Genomic DNA, 19,315 nt, shown 5'->3' with positions numbered 1-19,315 from the left:
TTAACCCATGATAGAACCAGTCATAGATTTTTGGATATCCCGTGGTAAAACCAAGTTAAGGTTAAAGATTAGTCCGATATTAAAAGCTTGCTAAGGTTCGAGATTAACCTGGTGTTAACATCTCTCGGTTTATTGGTTATCCCGTGGTAAAACCAAGGTTTAAGGTTTATGATCTCAACCCGGTTTTAAAAGCTCGCAAAAGTTTGTTTAGAGCTTGAAGACTAACTGTTCCAAGATTCTTTTGGAAAGGAGACAAACTGCTTCAATCTGCCTTTTGGAAGGAAGACTCACTATTTCACTATGTTGTCTACTGTTTGGTTAGAAGTTAACCTTAAACTTCATTTTTTCTTATATAAGGAGGGTCCGTGAGTATAACCTACTAAAAGCTCTTAAGTTTATTGGATACTCTCAAGTTCAATTCTTGGGGACAAGACTAAGTCGTTTCTTGACTAAACCTATATAACACTTGGTGTTCCTATCTTCCCTTAACTCTTCACTTTTATGCAATTTATATTCTACCAATTTATTTTTCGCTGCTTGAATATTAAAATGTTTTTAAACTCTGAACCTAAACTGATTTTTATTTGAACCATATTTTTCAGAACCACATAACTCACCCTCTCTTATGTGGGAAGTCACATGTCCAACAACACTAAGCTCAATGGTTGGTCATTAATGGAGAAGTAGAGATATAAAGCTGAACCTGATATTGGGCGTGTTAGGATGGTCTAAGATGCTCGAAACACCTTCATTGAGAAAGTCCCCTTGCATTCTCCCCTCCATTCGAATCTCTCATTTTTCTTCAACGTGGAGAAGACTTGGAAATCCTTGTCATCTTCACAGAAAATAAAACGATGGAGGGAAGCTAAATTCCTGGTTAGTTTCTGAACTTCCTTGATGTTAGAGGGGCTCCTCATTTCTATGATGGCTTGGAATTTGTATGGGTTCACCTCTATGCCTCTTTTGGTGAGCATAAAACCCAAGAATTTTCCTACTTGTATGCCAAATGAGAACTTGAACAGATTCAAATACATGTTATAGTTCTTGACTGACTCCGTGATATCTTATAAGTATACTACATGGCTCTCCTCATTTTACATCTTCATTTCATGTCATCAATGTAAACCTCCAAATTATGCCCTATTTGCTTTGGTAACACTAATATATAAATGTTTGATAGGTGGCGTCAATAACCTTAAGCCCAAAAGGCACGGCGTTGTAATAATAGTTGTCATTATTTAACATGAATGTTGTCTTGGGTGCATTTATGGGATCCATCTTAATATGCTTGTACCCTGAATAAGCATTAATGGAACTCAATGTTTTATAACCCAAAGATTTGTCAGTCAGACGATCTATATTGGGGAGAGGATAAGGATATTTAGGACATACAACATTGAGGCCGGTGAAATCAACACACATGCACCATTTTTATGCCTTTTCACCAGGACACGTTAGCTTACCAGTAAGGGTATTTGATATTTGAGTCTAAAAACTTGTTTTATTTGCAATGATCATTAATAAGTCATAAGGTCAATCCTTATATTATGTTGGTTTATATTTGTTAAAGAATGTGTTTATTCACGAACAACTTTATATTACCATGTCAATAGTGAAGAGCAAGAATGACTTGACAAAGACAAAATTTCATTATTTTAACTAAATATGGTCTTCAAAGAAGTTTTTTATAATATTATCTAAAATTACATATATTTAATATATTTAATGTTTCTTACTTTTTTTTTCCTTTTATTTAAAACAATAGCTTCTTATAGTTTAATCAAGTGCTACTTCATTCCAATTAATATTTATTTTATCATTTATATGAAACTTCTGTATTTATTTAAGCACGATCAATATCTTAAATTTGCTATAACTTTGTATCATTTTATTTAGATTGAGGACAATTTGAATATTTTTTACACAATATCTCTTTAATAATATTTACGTCTTATTATCATTATGGAATTTATAAGGTTTTAAATTTTACCTACGTTAATTTATCTGTACAAATACATGAGTCTTCTACTAATTAAGTTTAAGAAATTCTCCATCCGTCTCAAGATATAAAAAAAAAATTATTTATCAAAAAAAATTAAAGGATAGTTATTTAAATTAAAACTTTGTACTAGTATCTATTTAAAAAAAATCAGAGAAAAAGAAAGAGAGAATACATTCAATGCAACTTTCAATTAATTTCATATTGAAAAAATATAATAAATATTTTTATTTATTATTTTAAATAAAAAAAAGTATTTTTTGACTTATATTTTCGAAGCTACACATCATGCATGGATCTTACATAACTCATAAGTCAAAACTGAAAATGGATCCGGTTAAAAAATGGAGTGAATTTTTTATAAAAATAACCCATTTTTTCATGGAAATTCTCAAAATACCCCTGGTTTCAAAAAAATTCCCAAACTACCCCACTTTTAGGAGGAGGCGCCAATTCAATTGGCGACTCCTCTTAAATACTTGAATGGAGGCGTCAATTGGATTGACTATGTGCCCTAGCCAATCCAATTGGCGTCCATGTGTATTACTTGAGAGGAGGCGCCAATTGGATTGACACCTCAGTGTAAAATGCAATTTTTTTTGCTAAATGATATACATGATAGATAAATTTGAAATAAGACCAATTGATATTAATAAAATTTTCCGTTTACACAAAAAAGTCTAATGGTGATGACCGGGATCACCTAACCGACCTCCGGTCCCACATCCCCTAGCTACCATAACCCACGTTGGTGATTCACCACTGGTGTTTGAGCATCTGAGGGGTCAGGAGCGTCACTACCAACTACAGGAGATGGTCTGTTGAGGTAGTAAGACAAGTCGGCATAGTCTTCAGTATGCATCGATGGTGTACCGCCGTAGCTGAGCTCATGACCCATGTCAGAGAAGTTGGGTTGTGGATGACTCATTGATGGGCGACCGAGACGGTTGAATGGAGACATGAGTGTGAATGATGCGTCGAGGAAAGGTTGGAAAGGTTGTTGGGGTGTTTGGTAGAGATAGGGTTGTTGGATGTTTAGGTTTTGTGAGGTTTGGGCTTCTTGGTTATGGTAGGAGGAGGGACGGTTGGTGTTGAATGATCGTTGGGTGTTCTGGCTAAGCGACTTTGGTAGGGTGATGGGGTGGGTGCGAAGCGATGCTGGATCTCAGATTGATGGTCAATTTGTTGGTGGTGGTATGGGGTATGCTCTTGGTATTGGGGTTGGGTGTATGACATGTTTTGGTTGTATGTTTGTGTGTTGGTTGAACGGAACGTTTGACAGACATGGGGTCGTGTGTATCCGGTCTGACACTATTGTTAGGGGTTTGATGTTGAGGTGTCAGGTGTGTAAGTCATCTGGCGTGGGTCTTACAAGTACATATCCTCGGTGATGAACTGAAAACCAACCGATCTATACCAAACCATATAAGTACGACTTGATTTTTCTTCAGTTGGCATGACTACGTCAGTTAACACATAGTCATGGTGGTGCTTCCATTTGCGACACTCCGATCTTGCAAAGCTTTGCCATGGATTGAAGTTCCATTGGTCGTTAACTTTGCGCATATGTCATTCTCCTAGGCTAGCTGGGGGATCTGGGATGTTTTGGGGCATACCGAACTGCAGCTTCACACGATCACTGTTGTGCATCTCCACAGTTATGAACCGTATTATCGGTGCGCATGCAGTCCATACTGTCGTATTATCTCAGAACGCATGTGGCTCCATAAGCCAATCTCTGTTTGATTTCTGATAGACATGCTGCCATTGAGAGTGCCTACAACAACCATGACAACGGATGGCATGATCCTCCTTCTACCCATGTCTATTGCATCAGACACATTGCACAAAACTTCATGCGTGCTATGAAAGATAAGAATCTTCACAAGAAGGTGGTGAATGCTGGGTATGCTCTAACTCAGCCGTCATTTCAATATTATCGTGATGAAATTAGACTGTCTAATAAAGACGCAGGGAGATGGATAAATAACATACTAGTAGAGCAGTGGACAAGGGCATTTGACAGAGGTTGTCGATGAGGCCACATGACAACAAATCTTGTGGAATGCATGAACGTGGTATTCAAAGGAATTCGAAATCTGCCGATAACCGCCTTGGTAAGGTTGACCTATTATAGGTTGGCTTCTACGTTCGCAACTAGAGGTGAAAGATGGAGTGCGGTGTTAATGTCCGGGCAAGTATTCAGTGAGTGTTGCATGAAGGTCATGAAAGAGGAGAGCATCAAAGCTAGCACACACGCTGTAACAGTCTTTGACCGTCATAGGCAAAATTTCAGCGTCCAGGAAACAATGGATCACAACGAGGGGAGACCAAATTTAGCCTATGTTGTTAGACTAAACAGAAGTTGGTGCGATTGTGGAAAATTTCAGGCCTTCCGCGTTCCTTGCTCCCATGTCATTGCAGCATGCGCTTATACTCGTCAAGACGCTTACATCCATTTATCTGATGTGTACAAGACTGTCACCATCATGAATGTATATAATCAAAGCTTCTCGGTACTACCAATGGAGGAATACCGGTCTCCATATGAAGGTGATATAGTTTGACACAACGACGAGATGCGTAGAAAGAAAAAAGGAAGGCCAAACAGCACACGTATCAGGACAGAAATGGATTCCACAAATAAAATGATAAGATTATGTAGTATTTGTCGTCAACCAGGACACAACAAGAACAACTGTCCCAATCGAGGAGAATCATCTGGGTCTTAAGCTTTTTATAACATTGTATTTCTGTAACCTTCAATCATTATATATCATTACGTTTTTGTTACAACGAGGTTCATAACAAACATCAGTACAAAATAAGTTATCTGAAAACAGAAATATTTCTAACTAATTACAACAATCAAATTGATGTCATCTCGACCAAACATCATTTCCCTAGCATCCTTATCAGTCTTCATTTGCACCCAACCAAAGATACTGTCGAGTCTCTCAATACTTCTAATTTTTTTCCCTTCTGGTATTTTCCCATCTAACCAACGAACCAACTCCCTCTTCAGTTGATCGAACGTAGTGATGTTCCAGAACAGCATCAGCATCTGAGGTTTGTCTCTCGCATAAATCACCTTTCCGTATCGGCGACGAACACCAAACATGATTGCCAAATGATTAATTGAGATGTGGAATAATGACTCACACAACGCATCTATTTATAACACAAAAATTGCATTTTACAATGAGGCGCCAATCCAATTGGTGCCTCCTCTCAAGGTATACACAGGGGCGCCAATCCAATTGGCTAGGGCAGGTGCCCTAGCCAATCCAATTGGCGTCTTCTGCTAAAAGTGGGATAATTTAGAATATCTTTTTAAACCAGGGATATTTTAAAAAATTTCTTTAAAAATGAATTATTTTTGTAAAAATTTCAAATGGAGTGAACAGCTACAATAAAAACCACATTAAAACTTTCAAAACAGAGCAGGTTGCTTTGCTTATTTGGTGCATATAACGACATACAACTTCAACCGACCATAAAAAGGCCTACAACTTCTAGACGGAAAAAATACACGTACAAATTTAAGTGTTGCGAAATTCCCTCCTTATTAACATGAGAGTTTTTATTACTCCATTTTTTTTTACAAATTTATTAATATAAACTAAAAAATTTAAGAAGAGAAAATTCACATACATAAGCATCGCATATGAAGAAAAAAACACCATTTAAATCAATTGTACATTTGGCTTGGATGTTAAGGATAAGAATAGGCCAAAGAGACTGCTTATAATCTATCATATTTAAATTTATATAGGTTTATAATCTGTCTTATTTAAGTGTATTTAATTAAAAATTAGACTTAAATTTTTTTTAAGTCTATTTATTTAAATAAATAAACATATGATATCTTATAAGTCGGTATATATATATATATATATATATATATATATATATATATATATATATATATATATATATATATATATATATATATATATATATATATATATATTAACAAATGTTGTGTTTGTCTATTTAAAAAATAGATAAAATAAATTATTTAAAATCTTTGATGTGAAATAGACTTTTAAATTGAATTTCAAGTCATGACATACTTTTAAATAGGTTATGTTAGGTAAAAAATAAAAGCATATAATAGACTATAGGACTTACTCCGACTTTAAAAATTTACCGTAGGCAAGACTCAGGCCTTCTAAAACATGACATGACCTATTCATATCCTTAGTGTTTAAGTGTTAATTTTGTAGGTCAGTCACCTCTCCATCACACTGGAAGCTCAAGTCTACCGAAGCGAAAATTATTCCATCGTCTCACTGATCATCTCTAATTATGAATAAAACACTGAGAGTCATTTATGAGAACTCAAAGTTCACATAGTGCCTCGATTAAGGACAATTGTTTTAGACTGATCAAAATAGTCCTGCATTGTTTGAGACTAAAATAGCCATGCATTGTTTGAGAGCCGATGTTAAGTGTAATTTATATATGTAGAAGTATTCTTTAAAAAATTTAAATAATGAAGAGAAAAAAAATTATGTTTTAAAGATGTCAGAAGATGAAAAGCAGTCGATCCAAGTGGTTCACGGGTATCAAGTTTGGTGGATTCGATTCGTGGATCAATTCATTAATGTTAAAATATTTTAGAGATACTCCAAATTATTATAAAATATATTATATTCTAAGTTAATATAAAATATATTATAAGATATTTATAATATTCTTACTTAATATAAAAAATATTATAAAATATTTGTGATATTTTTATTTTAAAAATTAATGGAATGTGTTTTACGTCCATTAAGGAGTCGTGGGTTTTAACAGTTATGAACATGTATCTCTTTCATTATTGTTTTTACAACCTTCGTACCTTTATCAACTGGAGACAAAAAGAAGATGGAAGTTTGTGGAGTTCTTAGAATTTGGAAAAAATTTAATGGTATCTAAGATATTGAGAAACATTTTTAAATATATTGGGCTTGTGTGATTTATATATTGAGAGTTGAAGTGATTGAGAAACACATGCGTAGAAATAGGATTTGGTTTGTAAACTCCAAGTGTTTTTTTTTTCTTATAACTCGTTTGTAATCTCTTGTAACAATTTATTGTAATCATTTTTGGAAGTATAGTCAAATAGAGAACCGCTCTCTCCCCCAAAGTAAATCGTTTAATCGAATTGGGTAAATAAATTGTTGTGTTCTTGTCTTTTATCTTCTTCTGAATTGTTGTGGTTTTTCTTTCACTTTTGAAAAATATTGTGCTGTTTTAGGTTATTTATTTTGGTTGTCATTGTTCTTTGTCCCTATATATCAATTTTTTTGGTGTGTTTGAACTCCGAATAATTCTCTGCAACTGTTTTTAATCATTCTACTAATTTTTTCACAATAATATACAATACTTGTATACCTCAATTCAACTAGGTGTCTTTCATAAAAGACCAATTCTTGATGGTTCTCACACCTAAAATATACAATACTTGATAGTCCACTACTATAAATAACGTTTTTAACGTCGTACACGAAAAAGATGTAACTTCGTTTACCAATGCGGCGTAACGAATGATGACATGAAAAGATGCAACTTAACACCTTTGTTAATGAAAAACTGAGGGATAAAGTTATCTGATCATGGGTTTGAACCCAAACATCTACATTTTTATTATTTACAAAAACAACGCCTCATACCTTTCGGTTTATCCACAAAACCGAGGGGGTAAGATAGAATATTTTTGTAATTAAAACTCGTTATACTATTTACACAGAATAACAATAAAACAATTTGTTTACAAACTACACTATTTACCCATAATATTACATTGTTTACACATAATATTAAAATAAAAATTAAAGTCCATGAAGATCATATGTTAGATCTTCAAATCCTTGATATTTCGACAAGATCAAATATTGAGTGCGGCTATATTTTCAATGCCTTTAACTCGCATGGATTTGTTTCTGATATAAAACAAAAAAGAATTGATAAAAAAAGGTTAGATAAATAAATGATTTTTGCTCAAATAAATATTTAAGAACACAAACCTTATACCCAAATGATTTTTTGTTATTACATCTATCTTAGCGATTTTTTCATGGCAAATGAACTTGCAAACTTTAAAGAGGTGGATATAGATAGTTTCAAGTGCTTCATGATGCTTCACTTGCTTCTTCATATTCAAAAATATGCTTTTATAATGGAAGTTTTTTATGTTTCACGTGTATCACTAATGGTAGTGTCTTAAGCGTTGATAGTTATGAAATGAACGAAAAATATTTGATCAATAAAATCACTAATGATTTTTTATGTTTAGGTAAAATACTTTAACCCCCGTTTTAATAGAAAATCGAGGTAAATAACATTTATTTTTTAATTTTTATATTTCATTGATTACAAAGAATATTTACAAGAAAAAATATAATAAAAATATAAGGTTCCTGGATTGTTGGGAATATGTGATTTTTTCCTTCGGTTACATGAAAAAACTGAGGTAATATGTAGCTTTTATATTTTAAAAAAATAAAACATCGCGCCTTGGATTCATATCACTAGAATAGTAATGATCATCCCTATTCAAAATGTAACGTATCTTTTGGATTTTCAATGAGGCGTTTGAGCTTCTCTGATTGTTTCACTTCCTCTTTTCTAATTTATTTATACACTATTCATGTCTCATTTAATTTCCATCTTTTTGTGTGTTCAAATCTAGTTTAAAAGTCTTTTCTTTTTATTAAAAAATATCTAAAAAAACCTTTAACGGACATGAAAATCTTTTGTTCGTTATCAATGAAAAATTTGTTGCTTTCGATGAGTTAAAAGACAAAATTTTTGATCTAATGAAAACTAGTTACAAACAAAAGATGAAAGATTACTTTGACATGTTTCATGGACCCATCTACACTAATCTCACAACAAAGTTCTTGTTAAATATCTCTATTAGACAATTTGGTCAGGATGCTGGGTCAATACATTCCAATGTATATGATTTTCCGATCATCATTACTCAATCACTTATTGCTCAGACAATAAAGTATAAAGAGAAAGGTAGTTGTGCTGAACATTATATATTCAACAATGTCTTCTCAACTCATCATCTCCTAATTTATATCAACTACAATAAGCTCACCAATCTAGCTACTCTCATCCCAATTACAAAAGTTTGGCATCAATTTCTATTGTCAAATCTTCGTCCAACAGATAAACAATTAGAAACGTTTACTTCATATGACACGCATCTTTTGTACTTCTTTATCCACAACGTCATAATTAATCTTCCTCTTACTATTTTTAACTTCTTTATGAAAATGATTGTGACCTCTTGGAAGAAAATGACTTTCATCATATCATATGAAAGAGTTCTTTCTAAACTTTTCTCTTACTTAGAGATAGTTAAAAGGATAAAAAAAACGATATTAACTGTTGAAGTTTAGTGGAGTCAGAAATTTGAATATGTGGAATAGTTATCTATTATCTTGTTTTTTTTAATATGTAATTTATTATCAATGAAATTTTTTCTTTTCTTTTCAATCGTATTATTGCCTAACTTTTTTTATTGGTAACACATATTTTGAGGTTTACTAATTAATTTTAAAAAAATGAAGAAAAAATGGAATTTTAAAATACTTCAAGTGAGAAATACTAATTAAAAAATTGAAAAAAACATAAAAATGAAGTAATCGAGATTCGAAGCATCCCTAATATTTATATTCCCTCGATTTTTACAAAAAAAAACAAGGTAATAGATTATATTAAAATAAAATAGATTTTATGGATAACTGAGGTAATAGGTAGTAGCATGACGCTATCAGAAATTATACTCTTGATTTTTAATATTTCAAAATGAATGTTTCGTCATAAAAAATATTATTTATAATAGTGGTCGTAGTGACGCAAACTCAAAATCAATCAAAATATTTAAAATATATAAATGATACATTTGAATCAAGTAAAAAGAAATCAGATGATAATTAAAGAGTTGAAAAAATATTAATAGAGAAAAAGAAAGTAAGATATTAAATTAGACTAAAAGAGATATAATTTAAAGTTAGAAGATGAAATAGAAAAAAATTGAAAAGACAAATATAAAGTAATAAAAAAAAGAAAAATAAGAAAGAAAAAAGAAAAAAGGTCTACAAAGATAAATAATGAAAATGTATGAGAGAGGGGACAAATGAAAAGATAAAAAGTTAAAACAAGAAAAACAAAATATTAAAATAATTAATTTAGTTTTTAAGAATTGATTAATTATTTAAATGAACGGGAAGAATGTAATTACCTAGATGATTAATATTCATAAATTAATAGTAAACTATTTTTTTTTGGGTAAAATAAACTATATTTTTAATAATTGTAAACTTTGTTGATTTTTTTTACAATAAAAATGAAATAAATAGTTTTGAATATATGTTTAGTTATATTTATAAGAAAATATTATTGATTTTAAAATGTATTTAATCCTTAATTGATTTTTTATCTTTATTTAAAATATATATCATTTAAATATTGATGAACATATTTAAAATTTTATATAAATATATATCAAAAAATTTACAACAATAAATAATTCCTTTGGTTTTATAACATGGACAATAGAGTAATATTTCCAGTATTGAAAGTATATCACTTTACAAAATGATACACTAATTAAAAAATATGGTTCATTTTGTTTGAAAATAAATTATCATTTACTAGTTATGTAAAACAATAAATTATAAAAAAGAATAAAATAAAAAAATATAATGTATGGTAAAAAAATACTAATATTTCAAAGTAATATTATTTCCTTTAAAATGAGATAATTATTTTAAACCAGAATTATGGCAAAAGTGACTAAGAGAGTTTCACATTCTCATTTTGTGGGACTCTTTACAAAAGAATCCAAGCCTATTTGTAGACACATCTCAACATTTAAAACACAACTCAAATCATTTATGTTATATGTTATAGTCTAGTGTGTTGTGTTACGTAAGCCTTCACTTTTATTTTCCCAATTTCCTTCATTCACTCCTACAAACTTTCTCTAGGAGTTGAAGAGGGAAAAAATGGAGAAAAATAGACAACAACAATTACATAAAAAACATCATTTTAGAGCTTCTAAAACTCCATTACTCATGCAACAACATTGTTGTCTTTTCCTTTTCATCTTCACCATTTTTACTACTAACACCACCCAAGCTTTTGATTATGGTGATGCCCTTTCAAAGAGTCTTCTCTATTTTGAAGCACAACGTTCTGGGAGGCTACCTTATAATCAACGCGTCACCTGGCGTGACCATTCTGCCCTCATCGATGGTCTAGAACAAGGGGTATATGTGTAAAAACCTCTTTTTTTTTGGTATTGCAATTTGCAAAACAAGTTAAAAATTGAAACTTTTTCATTATGTTTATATGTGTAGGTGGATTTGGTTGGAGGGTATTATGATGCAGGTGATCATGTGAAATTTGGTTTACCAATGGCATTTACTGTGACAATGCTTTCATGGGGTGCTATAGAATATTTGCAAGAAATTGAAGATGCTGGTGAGTTGGAACACACACTGGAAGCAATTAAATGGGGCACTGATTATTTCATCAAAGCTCACACTAGTCCAAATGTCTTGTGGGCAGAGGTAATTCAGTTTTCAATTAATTGATTAATTCCACTGCTTATTTTGAGAATTATGAAAATGATTTTTTTTTAGGTGGGTGATGGTGATACTGATCATTATTGTTGGCAAAGACCAGAGGACATGACAACATCAAGAAGAGCATTCAAGATTGATGAAAACAATCCTGGTTCAGATCTTGCTGGAGAGACATCAGCTGCTATGGCAGCTGCTTCTATTCTGTTTAAGAAAACAAATCCTCATTACTCTCACTTACTTTTACATCATGCTCAGCAGGTACTAGTTTTCTCTGTGACACAGACATCAGATACGATAATGTAATGATACTAACTGATTATGTTGTTTGTCCTTTTAACTAATTAATGTACTATAATTATAATTATGTACTTAATGAAGTTGATTAATTGTTAATGAAATCAATGTTTGTTTGTTTTTTTCAGTTGTTTGAGTTTGGGGACAAGTATAGAGGAAAATATGATGCAAGTGTTGGAGTAGTGAAAAGTTACTATGCGTCGGTGAGTGGGTACATGGATGAGTTGTTATGGGCTGCCACGTGGCTATATAAGGCCACCGACAAAGAAGAGTATTTAGAGTATGTAATTAAAAACGGGAATCTCTTTGGTGGAACTGGTTGGTCCATAACAGAGTTCACCTGGGATGTTAAATATGCTGGTCTTCAACTCTTAGCTTCACAGGTAAATAAACTTTGCTTCATTCTATTTCAAAATTTCACTCATGGAGTATGCATGAGTTAAAGAATATTGGTGTATAATCTTTAGCTATCATAAAATGAAAACTGTTTAAAGTGTATTTAAGGGCTTGCATGTGCTTTTGCCTGGTGGTGCTTTAGCTTTGCATCATGTGTAATTAAAGTGGTGTTGCTTATGGTTGAGCCAAATTTGAGAGAAGCCAGTAAGATGTAATGACATACTTTTAAATTAATTTCAACAATAAAGTTTAAATTTGATTAACGCAACCAAAAACGCATACTTTACGCTCATAACACTTTTATACTCAGAATATTATATTTTGAGCATAATTTGACTGATTAGATAATAGATACATTTTTATGCTCAAAACATTATATCTAGAGTGTGACCTGGGTGATCGGATAGTAGAGTTCGACAAATTATATAAAATCTAACTACAATGCTATTTTTTTTGTTGTTGCAGTTTTTAAGCCAAGCAAAACACAAGAAACATAGTGATATACTTGAACAATATAGATCAAAAGCAGAGTACTACATATGTTCATGTCTCAACAAAAACATGAATGGAAGCAATGTGGAAAGAACTCCAGCTGGATTACTATACATCCGACAATGGAACAACATGCAACATGTTTCAACAGCCTCCTTTCTACTCACAACATACTCTGATTTCCTCAAAAACACAAACCAAAACCTCACATGTCATGAAGGAACTGTGGATCATGAAGAAATTCTAACTTTTGCCAAATCACAAATTGACTACATTTTGGGCTCAAACCCAATGAACATGAGCTACTTAGTGGGCTTTGGGCCTAGTTACCCTAAAAGGGTCCATCATAGAGGAGCTTCCATTATGTCATATAAGGAGAATAAAGGGTTCATTGGGTGCACTCAAGGGTATGATAATTGGTATGGTAGTGAAGATCCTAACCCTAATGTTTTGGTTGGGGCTTTGGTTGGAGGGCCAGATTGGAAAGATGATTTTGAAGATAAAAGGAACAATTTTATGCAGACTGAGGCATGCACATATAATACTGCCCCTTTAGTTGGTCTTTTTGCAAAATTCTTGCATATAGAAAATAATAAGATGGTAGATGATTGTAATTCAGTTTTGGTTGCTTCCTTTAAATAAATAAATATTTAAAAGGTGTATTTATTTATTTTGGTATAGTATATGTTTTCAAGGGAGTAAATCAACTTTGTAGTTCTTAAAAATGTAAGGATGGATTAATTTAGTACTTCAAATTTGTGAAATAACAATTTAGTTCTTAAATTGAATGATGTTAGTCAATTTAGCTTTTTTTTTTCTTTCTATAGTTAACACCACAATTTTAAATGCTTAATGTTGGTCTTGATGCAGTACTACATTGTTCAAAATTAACATCACATTTTAGTCTTTTTGATTGAAGACTATATATTATAAGCACGGTCACTTAGTTGACTGATATTCAATATGTTATGCAATACTTTTTGAACAAGTAAACACTTTTAATAAAAAGGAAAACAACCATTATAGTACAGGAACAAAACCAACGTGGTCTCAGTAAGTGAGAAGATTGATGAAACATATGGAAACTGGAATAACAATCATGATTATTAGTTTGTAGCATATGACAGTAAATTATTAAATAGTTTATATGTGCATCAATTTTCTCTTGAAGTGGACTAACACCATTAGCCACATCAGAGTAAATCGTTGCCAAAATACACATATATAACATCTCCTCTCTTCAGTCTTTTGTTTTTGGCAAGAAACTTTTCCTCTACATTGTTCATTTCTTTTAGCAAGAAAGGGTGTGAAACTCCGGTGTCAATATCAAGTCATACCAACTGTTAGCAAGAAACTTTTCCTCTACATTGTTCATTTCTTTTAGCTCGCACTGGTGTGAAACTCCGGTGTCAATATCAAGTAGTTTCATCGAACTTTGAGGCCTTGACAAACACGTACTAATCACTTCATGAGGAATTTGCTGCACATATAAATTATTTAATCATTTAGTGTCACATGCTACAAACTAATAATGATCATTGTTATTATATACTATACAACTTACCAGTATATTTTTTTATAACCTTCCCTGATTTAACTTTTCTCTGTCAAATGCATTCTACGGATTCAAATTCGGAAGAGTCGTCACAATCATCGTCCAATGAACTACTATTTGTATAACTACATCCACAACACACAAAACAAATACAACTTTAGCTAACAGTCATGCATGGGATAAATCTATGTCTTTAAATCAACTTAAAAACAACATGAAAACAACCAATCACTTTGGTTTACTTGTGATTTTTATGGGGATATATCATAACAATAAAGGTTTTACCTCAAACTGTCAGATGATATTGAGATATGCGAAGGATCCGAAGACGGAGACCTTTTTCCTTATTTTTCCTTCCAACACTTGGTTTTCAACATTAGATTTTGACTCCACGCCAACAACATCTACAGATTCCGCGATTTTTCCTTATCCTCTGTTATCCTCTTTCGTTGTTGCATGCATTCTCACAAGATCAGTTTTCTCCCCGGCTACACTACATGAGGAATATGTGACTTTACCTTTCCTTTTACCAATATTGAGTTCTTAAATGCATCTTTCTCTCTTCTTAAGCTTATTCAACTCCCGTGTTTCCTCATACTCATAATCAAGATCCATCATAAATCATCTCCAGACTACGTCTTTTTCCATGTCCGAAGTTGATCTCATAAATGAAATAACAATCAAAATCATGGGTAAATTAACATGCAAAAGTGAGAAAACATTTTAATGATGGCTTATTGTTCAGAACGAATCAACTCGCAAAACGAATGTTGATGATAAGAAGCAATATGCAAAATAAAGTGTAAACCAACAAGCAAAATGATTCATACTTTAAAGATCATGAGCTTTTGAAAAATATTTTCATACTTTAAAGAATTGCATTCACTTAATTTAGAAAGCTTGGAACCTATTCCTTTCAGGAATTAGAGTTGTTGATAAATTGATGAGGTGGACTCATAGAGCGGTGATACATGTCTTTGATGCGGCGTCACGAGGTGGACATAAAAGATTATCACTCAAACGTCTAAGTCAGTTAATGAGTCTAAAAAGAGTAGAGTGAATTATGATAAAATCGTACCCCATGTCTCACATGCGGTGATATATATATATATATATATATATATATATATATATATATATAATGGGTAGATGGAGAAATTTGTTATAGTGAGGATCGAGGGAAATCGTCATATTGTATCAAACAATGAGTATCCTTTAGAACTGGACAACCTTGAATCTTCATGACCTAGTCTGGATGGTCTTAAATGTTAGAACTTAGAATCACACGATTAATGAATAATGAAGAAATTGAATCTGGAGAGTGAGAGAGAGAATTATACCTCTAAGGTATTTAAACAATTACAATTGGATTTGGACACAAGTTACAACATTAAATAATTGAAAAAAATTGAATTCTCGGACCTGTAATCGGTTACACAAAACCTGTAACGGATTACAGCTGCTAAAAACTCTAAAAATAGAAACAGTGGTAACCGGTTACTGCAAATGTATAACCGGTTACAACAATGATAGAATCACTTTTTCTTTAGTTTATTTGATCTTTTTGCATGCCTGTAACCGGTTAAACACCCATGGTAACTGTTACAACATTTGAATTACTAAAATTCTTTGAACACATCACTTTAATTCAAGTGTTCCAAGTCTTCCATGCTCCTGTTAATTTTCAAACTCTTGAACATTTCAATTATGACACCCTTAGTCAACAAATCAACAACTTATTATTTGCTTCAACAATACCTTATTCTCAACCTTCATTCACTAACAATTTCATTCAATTAGTGAAACTTCATCTCAATATGCTTGCTACTCCCACGTGGATTTGGATTCTTAGCAAGATTAATCACGTAAATATTATTAACCAGAAGTGTAACAACATCACTCTCATTGCCACCATCTCCTTTAATAGATTCATTAGTCACACAACTTGGCATGCACATAAAGAAGTGGCAATGTACTCGGTCTCACAAAATGAGATTGCAACTACCGGTTCCTTCTTCGAACACCATGAGATTGGTGTTCTGCCAAATATAAAGATGTATCCAACTATATACTATTGATTATATTTATCTCCCACCAATTGGAATTGGTAAAACTAAATAAATTTCGTTTTATGTCCATGTCCGCTGCGGGAAAGAGAATTCCACAACCAACCAATCCTTTGACATATCTTAGGATCCTCTTTACTGCTGCCAAGTGAGACACCTTCGGCCTCTTCATGAATCTACTCACAATACCGACACTAAATTCTAAGTTTGGTCATGTATTGCACAAGTAGCACAAGGATTCAATCAACCTCCTATACTAAGTTGGACCAACATCTTGTTCATCCTCATTCTTCGACAACTGTAGCCTCGGTTCAGTAGGAGTAATGGGAGCATTACAATGCTACAGTATTGGACTTCTTTGGTGCATGAGCAGTCCCATATTGAACTTATAGAACTCAATGCCAAGGAAGTATGTCATGAGGCCAAGGTCGGTCATCTCAAACTCTTTCATAAGTTCACTCTTGAACTTCGAAATGCATTTTGTGTTGTTTCTTGTTATCAACAAGTCGTCTATGTATAGACAAAGAATAATCACTCATTCACTTGTATTCGTCTTCACATACATGCCATATTCAGATACACATTTATTGAAGCCAACCTCCTTTAGGAAACCATCTATCCTCTTGTTCCAAGCTCTTGGATTTTATTTCAAACCGTACAACACTTTGTTCAACTTGTAGAATTTTAACTCTTGGTTTTTCACAACAAAACCAAGGAGCTATTCTACTTACACCTCTTCTTCAAGCGGTCCGTTCAAAAATGCAGATTTGACGTCCATTTGGTAGATGGACCAATTGTTGTTATTTACAATACAAATAACTAGCCTTATGGTCTCAATCCTAGCAACTAGTGTGAGTACCTCTTCAAAGTTTATGCCTTCTCTTTGCAAGAATCCCTATGCAACTAATCGAGTCTTATGCTTGATTATTTCACCCTTGAGATTTGACTTCACTTTAAATATCCATCTCACACCAATTGGCTTCTTCCCGTCCAATAGGTCAACCAACTCCCAAGTATTGTTCGTCTCAATAGATTCCAGTTCCTCATTCAAAGCACAAATCCATTTTGGATCACTTAAAATTTCTTTCGTTTTAACGGGTTCGGATTCGGTCACAAGTGCAAAATGGACAAAATCACCATCATCATTGACTTGTTGTCTCAAAACAACTCATAATTTTGGAGTCTTTTAGGAAAACCTTTTTGCCTTATTGATCTTCTCACATTCTCTTCAATTCAGGCTTCGACAACAACAACGAGCGTTTCTGCATTCTCAAATTCTATAGAAACTAAATATTCAATGTTGTAACCGGCTATAGTTAGTACGTAACCGATTACAGGCAGCTACAGCTGCTTGATCTCGTAAAAAATGACGTATCGGCTGATCACAATCCTCCTGTTTGTTGCATCATACAACTTGTAACCACCGGTAGAGTGATATCCTACAAGTATCGTTAGCTCTCTCTTATCATCCAACTTCTTTCTAAGCTACCCCATAACAATATCGATATGCTACAGAACCAAAAACTCCCAAATGGTTCATATTCGATTTGAATCCCGATCATGCTTCCTCCGTTGTTATCTTCTCAAGTTTCTTTGTTGGATACCTATTCAACAAATAGGCATATATGGATATTATTTCTCCCCATAACTCTTTCGGCAAGTTCTTCCCCTTTAACATGATTCTTATTATGTTCATGATCAGTCGATTCCTCATTTCAGAAACATCATTTTTTTACTGTGTATAAGGTGGTACAACCTCATGTACAATCTCTTCTTGATCACAAAATCTCTCAACTTTTTTAGACATATTCAGCTCCACCTCCCGTTTCGAAAACTTTCAATACTACATAAAAGTCATTTCACAACGGTTGAAAAATGGATACCACCACGTCTGACCAACCGTTGTGAGGTAAATGGTGGTTGTATGTATGATGTTTTTCACCAGGTCGTGAGACCGTGATTATAAACTATATAGTGCACTACTTACCACAACGATTATTTTAAACAATCGTTATGATATTCTTTAATGCATAACATTTGACAACAGTTGGTATAAATAAGTGTTGTGATATATACACTGAATTTATTATAAATTATATAAAATATTTATTTTACTAATGATCACTAAATATATAATATTTCAATCTTATCTAAAATATTATAATATAAAAAATTAAATTATATTAAAAGAATAAATTTATCTTCAATGTAAACTTCAACTCTTTATCAACATTTTACTCTTCAACTATTATTAATATATTAATAAACCAACAACTATACTTTTTATAAACTAACAACTATACGTTTTTCTTAGTTTTAATATATTAATAATAAATATACGTGAAGTTTGTCTAAACTAATAATTTAGTGATCAAATTCATATTAAATAAATTAAAATAAATAATTATAACTAAATACAAGTATGGGGCCTGCTAGATTCTTTCACATGTGTTTATTTTACTTTTTCTTTTTTTAGAATAATTTTTTTTTTTCAATCCCATGTGTTTATTTTAGACATCTATTTGTAAGAATGAGATTACGATATAGTACCGACCATAAAATTGAGAAAAGGTGGGATACCATGAAAATTGTCTTTCTTATTATAAGAAAGTGGATGTAGAATCTTAAATTTGATAAGGTAATATATATCAAGCTCTTTTATCTAGTTATAAAAGTAGCTCAAATCAATCAGAATAAGTCGTATCTTTTATGGTATGACATGTTTATTAAATATTTTTATTAGTGGTAAGTTAACATGGACAAAAATTATTATGTCATATTTTCTAGCCCCATTAATATATTTTTTCATTTGTACTCTTAAAATAATTATGTATTTATAATATTAATATAATATTTATTATTTTTTTATTATTATATTTTTATTTATTAATTTTCATTTTTAATAATTTTATTATCT

At 32.1% G+C, this 19,315-nt stretch overlaps 1 protein-coding gene across 1 annotated transcript; it reads left to right on the top strand.

The window, feature by feature from the left end:
• Positions 1-10,895: 10,895 nt before the first annotated feature.
• On the top strand, positions 10,896-13,582 carry LOC127117997 (endoglucanase 11). Its single transcript, XM_051048128.1, has 5 exons — positions 10,896-11,277; positions 11,368-11,580; positions 11,653-11,853; positions 12,018-12,272; positions 12,751-13,582. Exons 1-5 carry the CDS (start codon positions 11,014-11,016, stop codon positions 13,417-13,419), a joined length of 1,602 nt encoding a protein of 533 aa, XP_050904085.1. The 5' UTR covers positions 10,896-11,013; the 3' UTR covers positions 13,420-13,582.
• Positions 13,583-19,315: the final 5,733 nt, after the last annotated feature.

Source organism: Lathyrus oleraceus, chromosome 2 (genome assembly GCF_024323335.1).
Source record: "Lathyrus oleraceus cultivar Zhongwan6 chromosome 2, CAAS_Psat_ZW6_1.0, whole genome shotgun sequence".
Classification (NCBI taxonomy): domain Eukaryota; kingdom Viridiplantae; phylum Streptophyta; class Magnoliopsida; order Fabales; family Fabaceae; genus Lathyrus; species Lathyrus oleraceus.
Note: the sequence above shows the minus strand (reverse complement) of the source record. Positions and strands in the feature narration are given on the sequence as shown.

Coding starts and splice junctions, on each gene's coding strand:
- LOC127117997 (XM_051048128.1), top strand. CDS start 11,014: ATGGAGAAAAATAGACAACAACAATTACATAAAAAACATCATTTTAGA. Junction 11,581..11,652: donor CAAATGTCTTGTGGGCAGAG/GTAATTCAGTTT, acceptor ATTTTTTTTTAG/GTGGGTGATGGTGATACTGA. Junction 11,854..12,017: donor TTTTACATCATGCTCAGCAG/GTACTAGTTTTC, acceptor TGTTTTTTTCAG/TTGTTTGAGTTTGGGGACAA.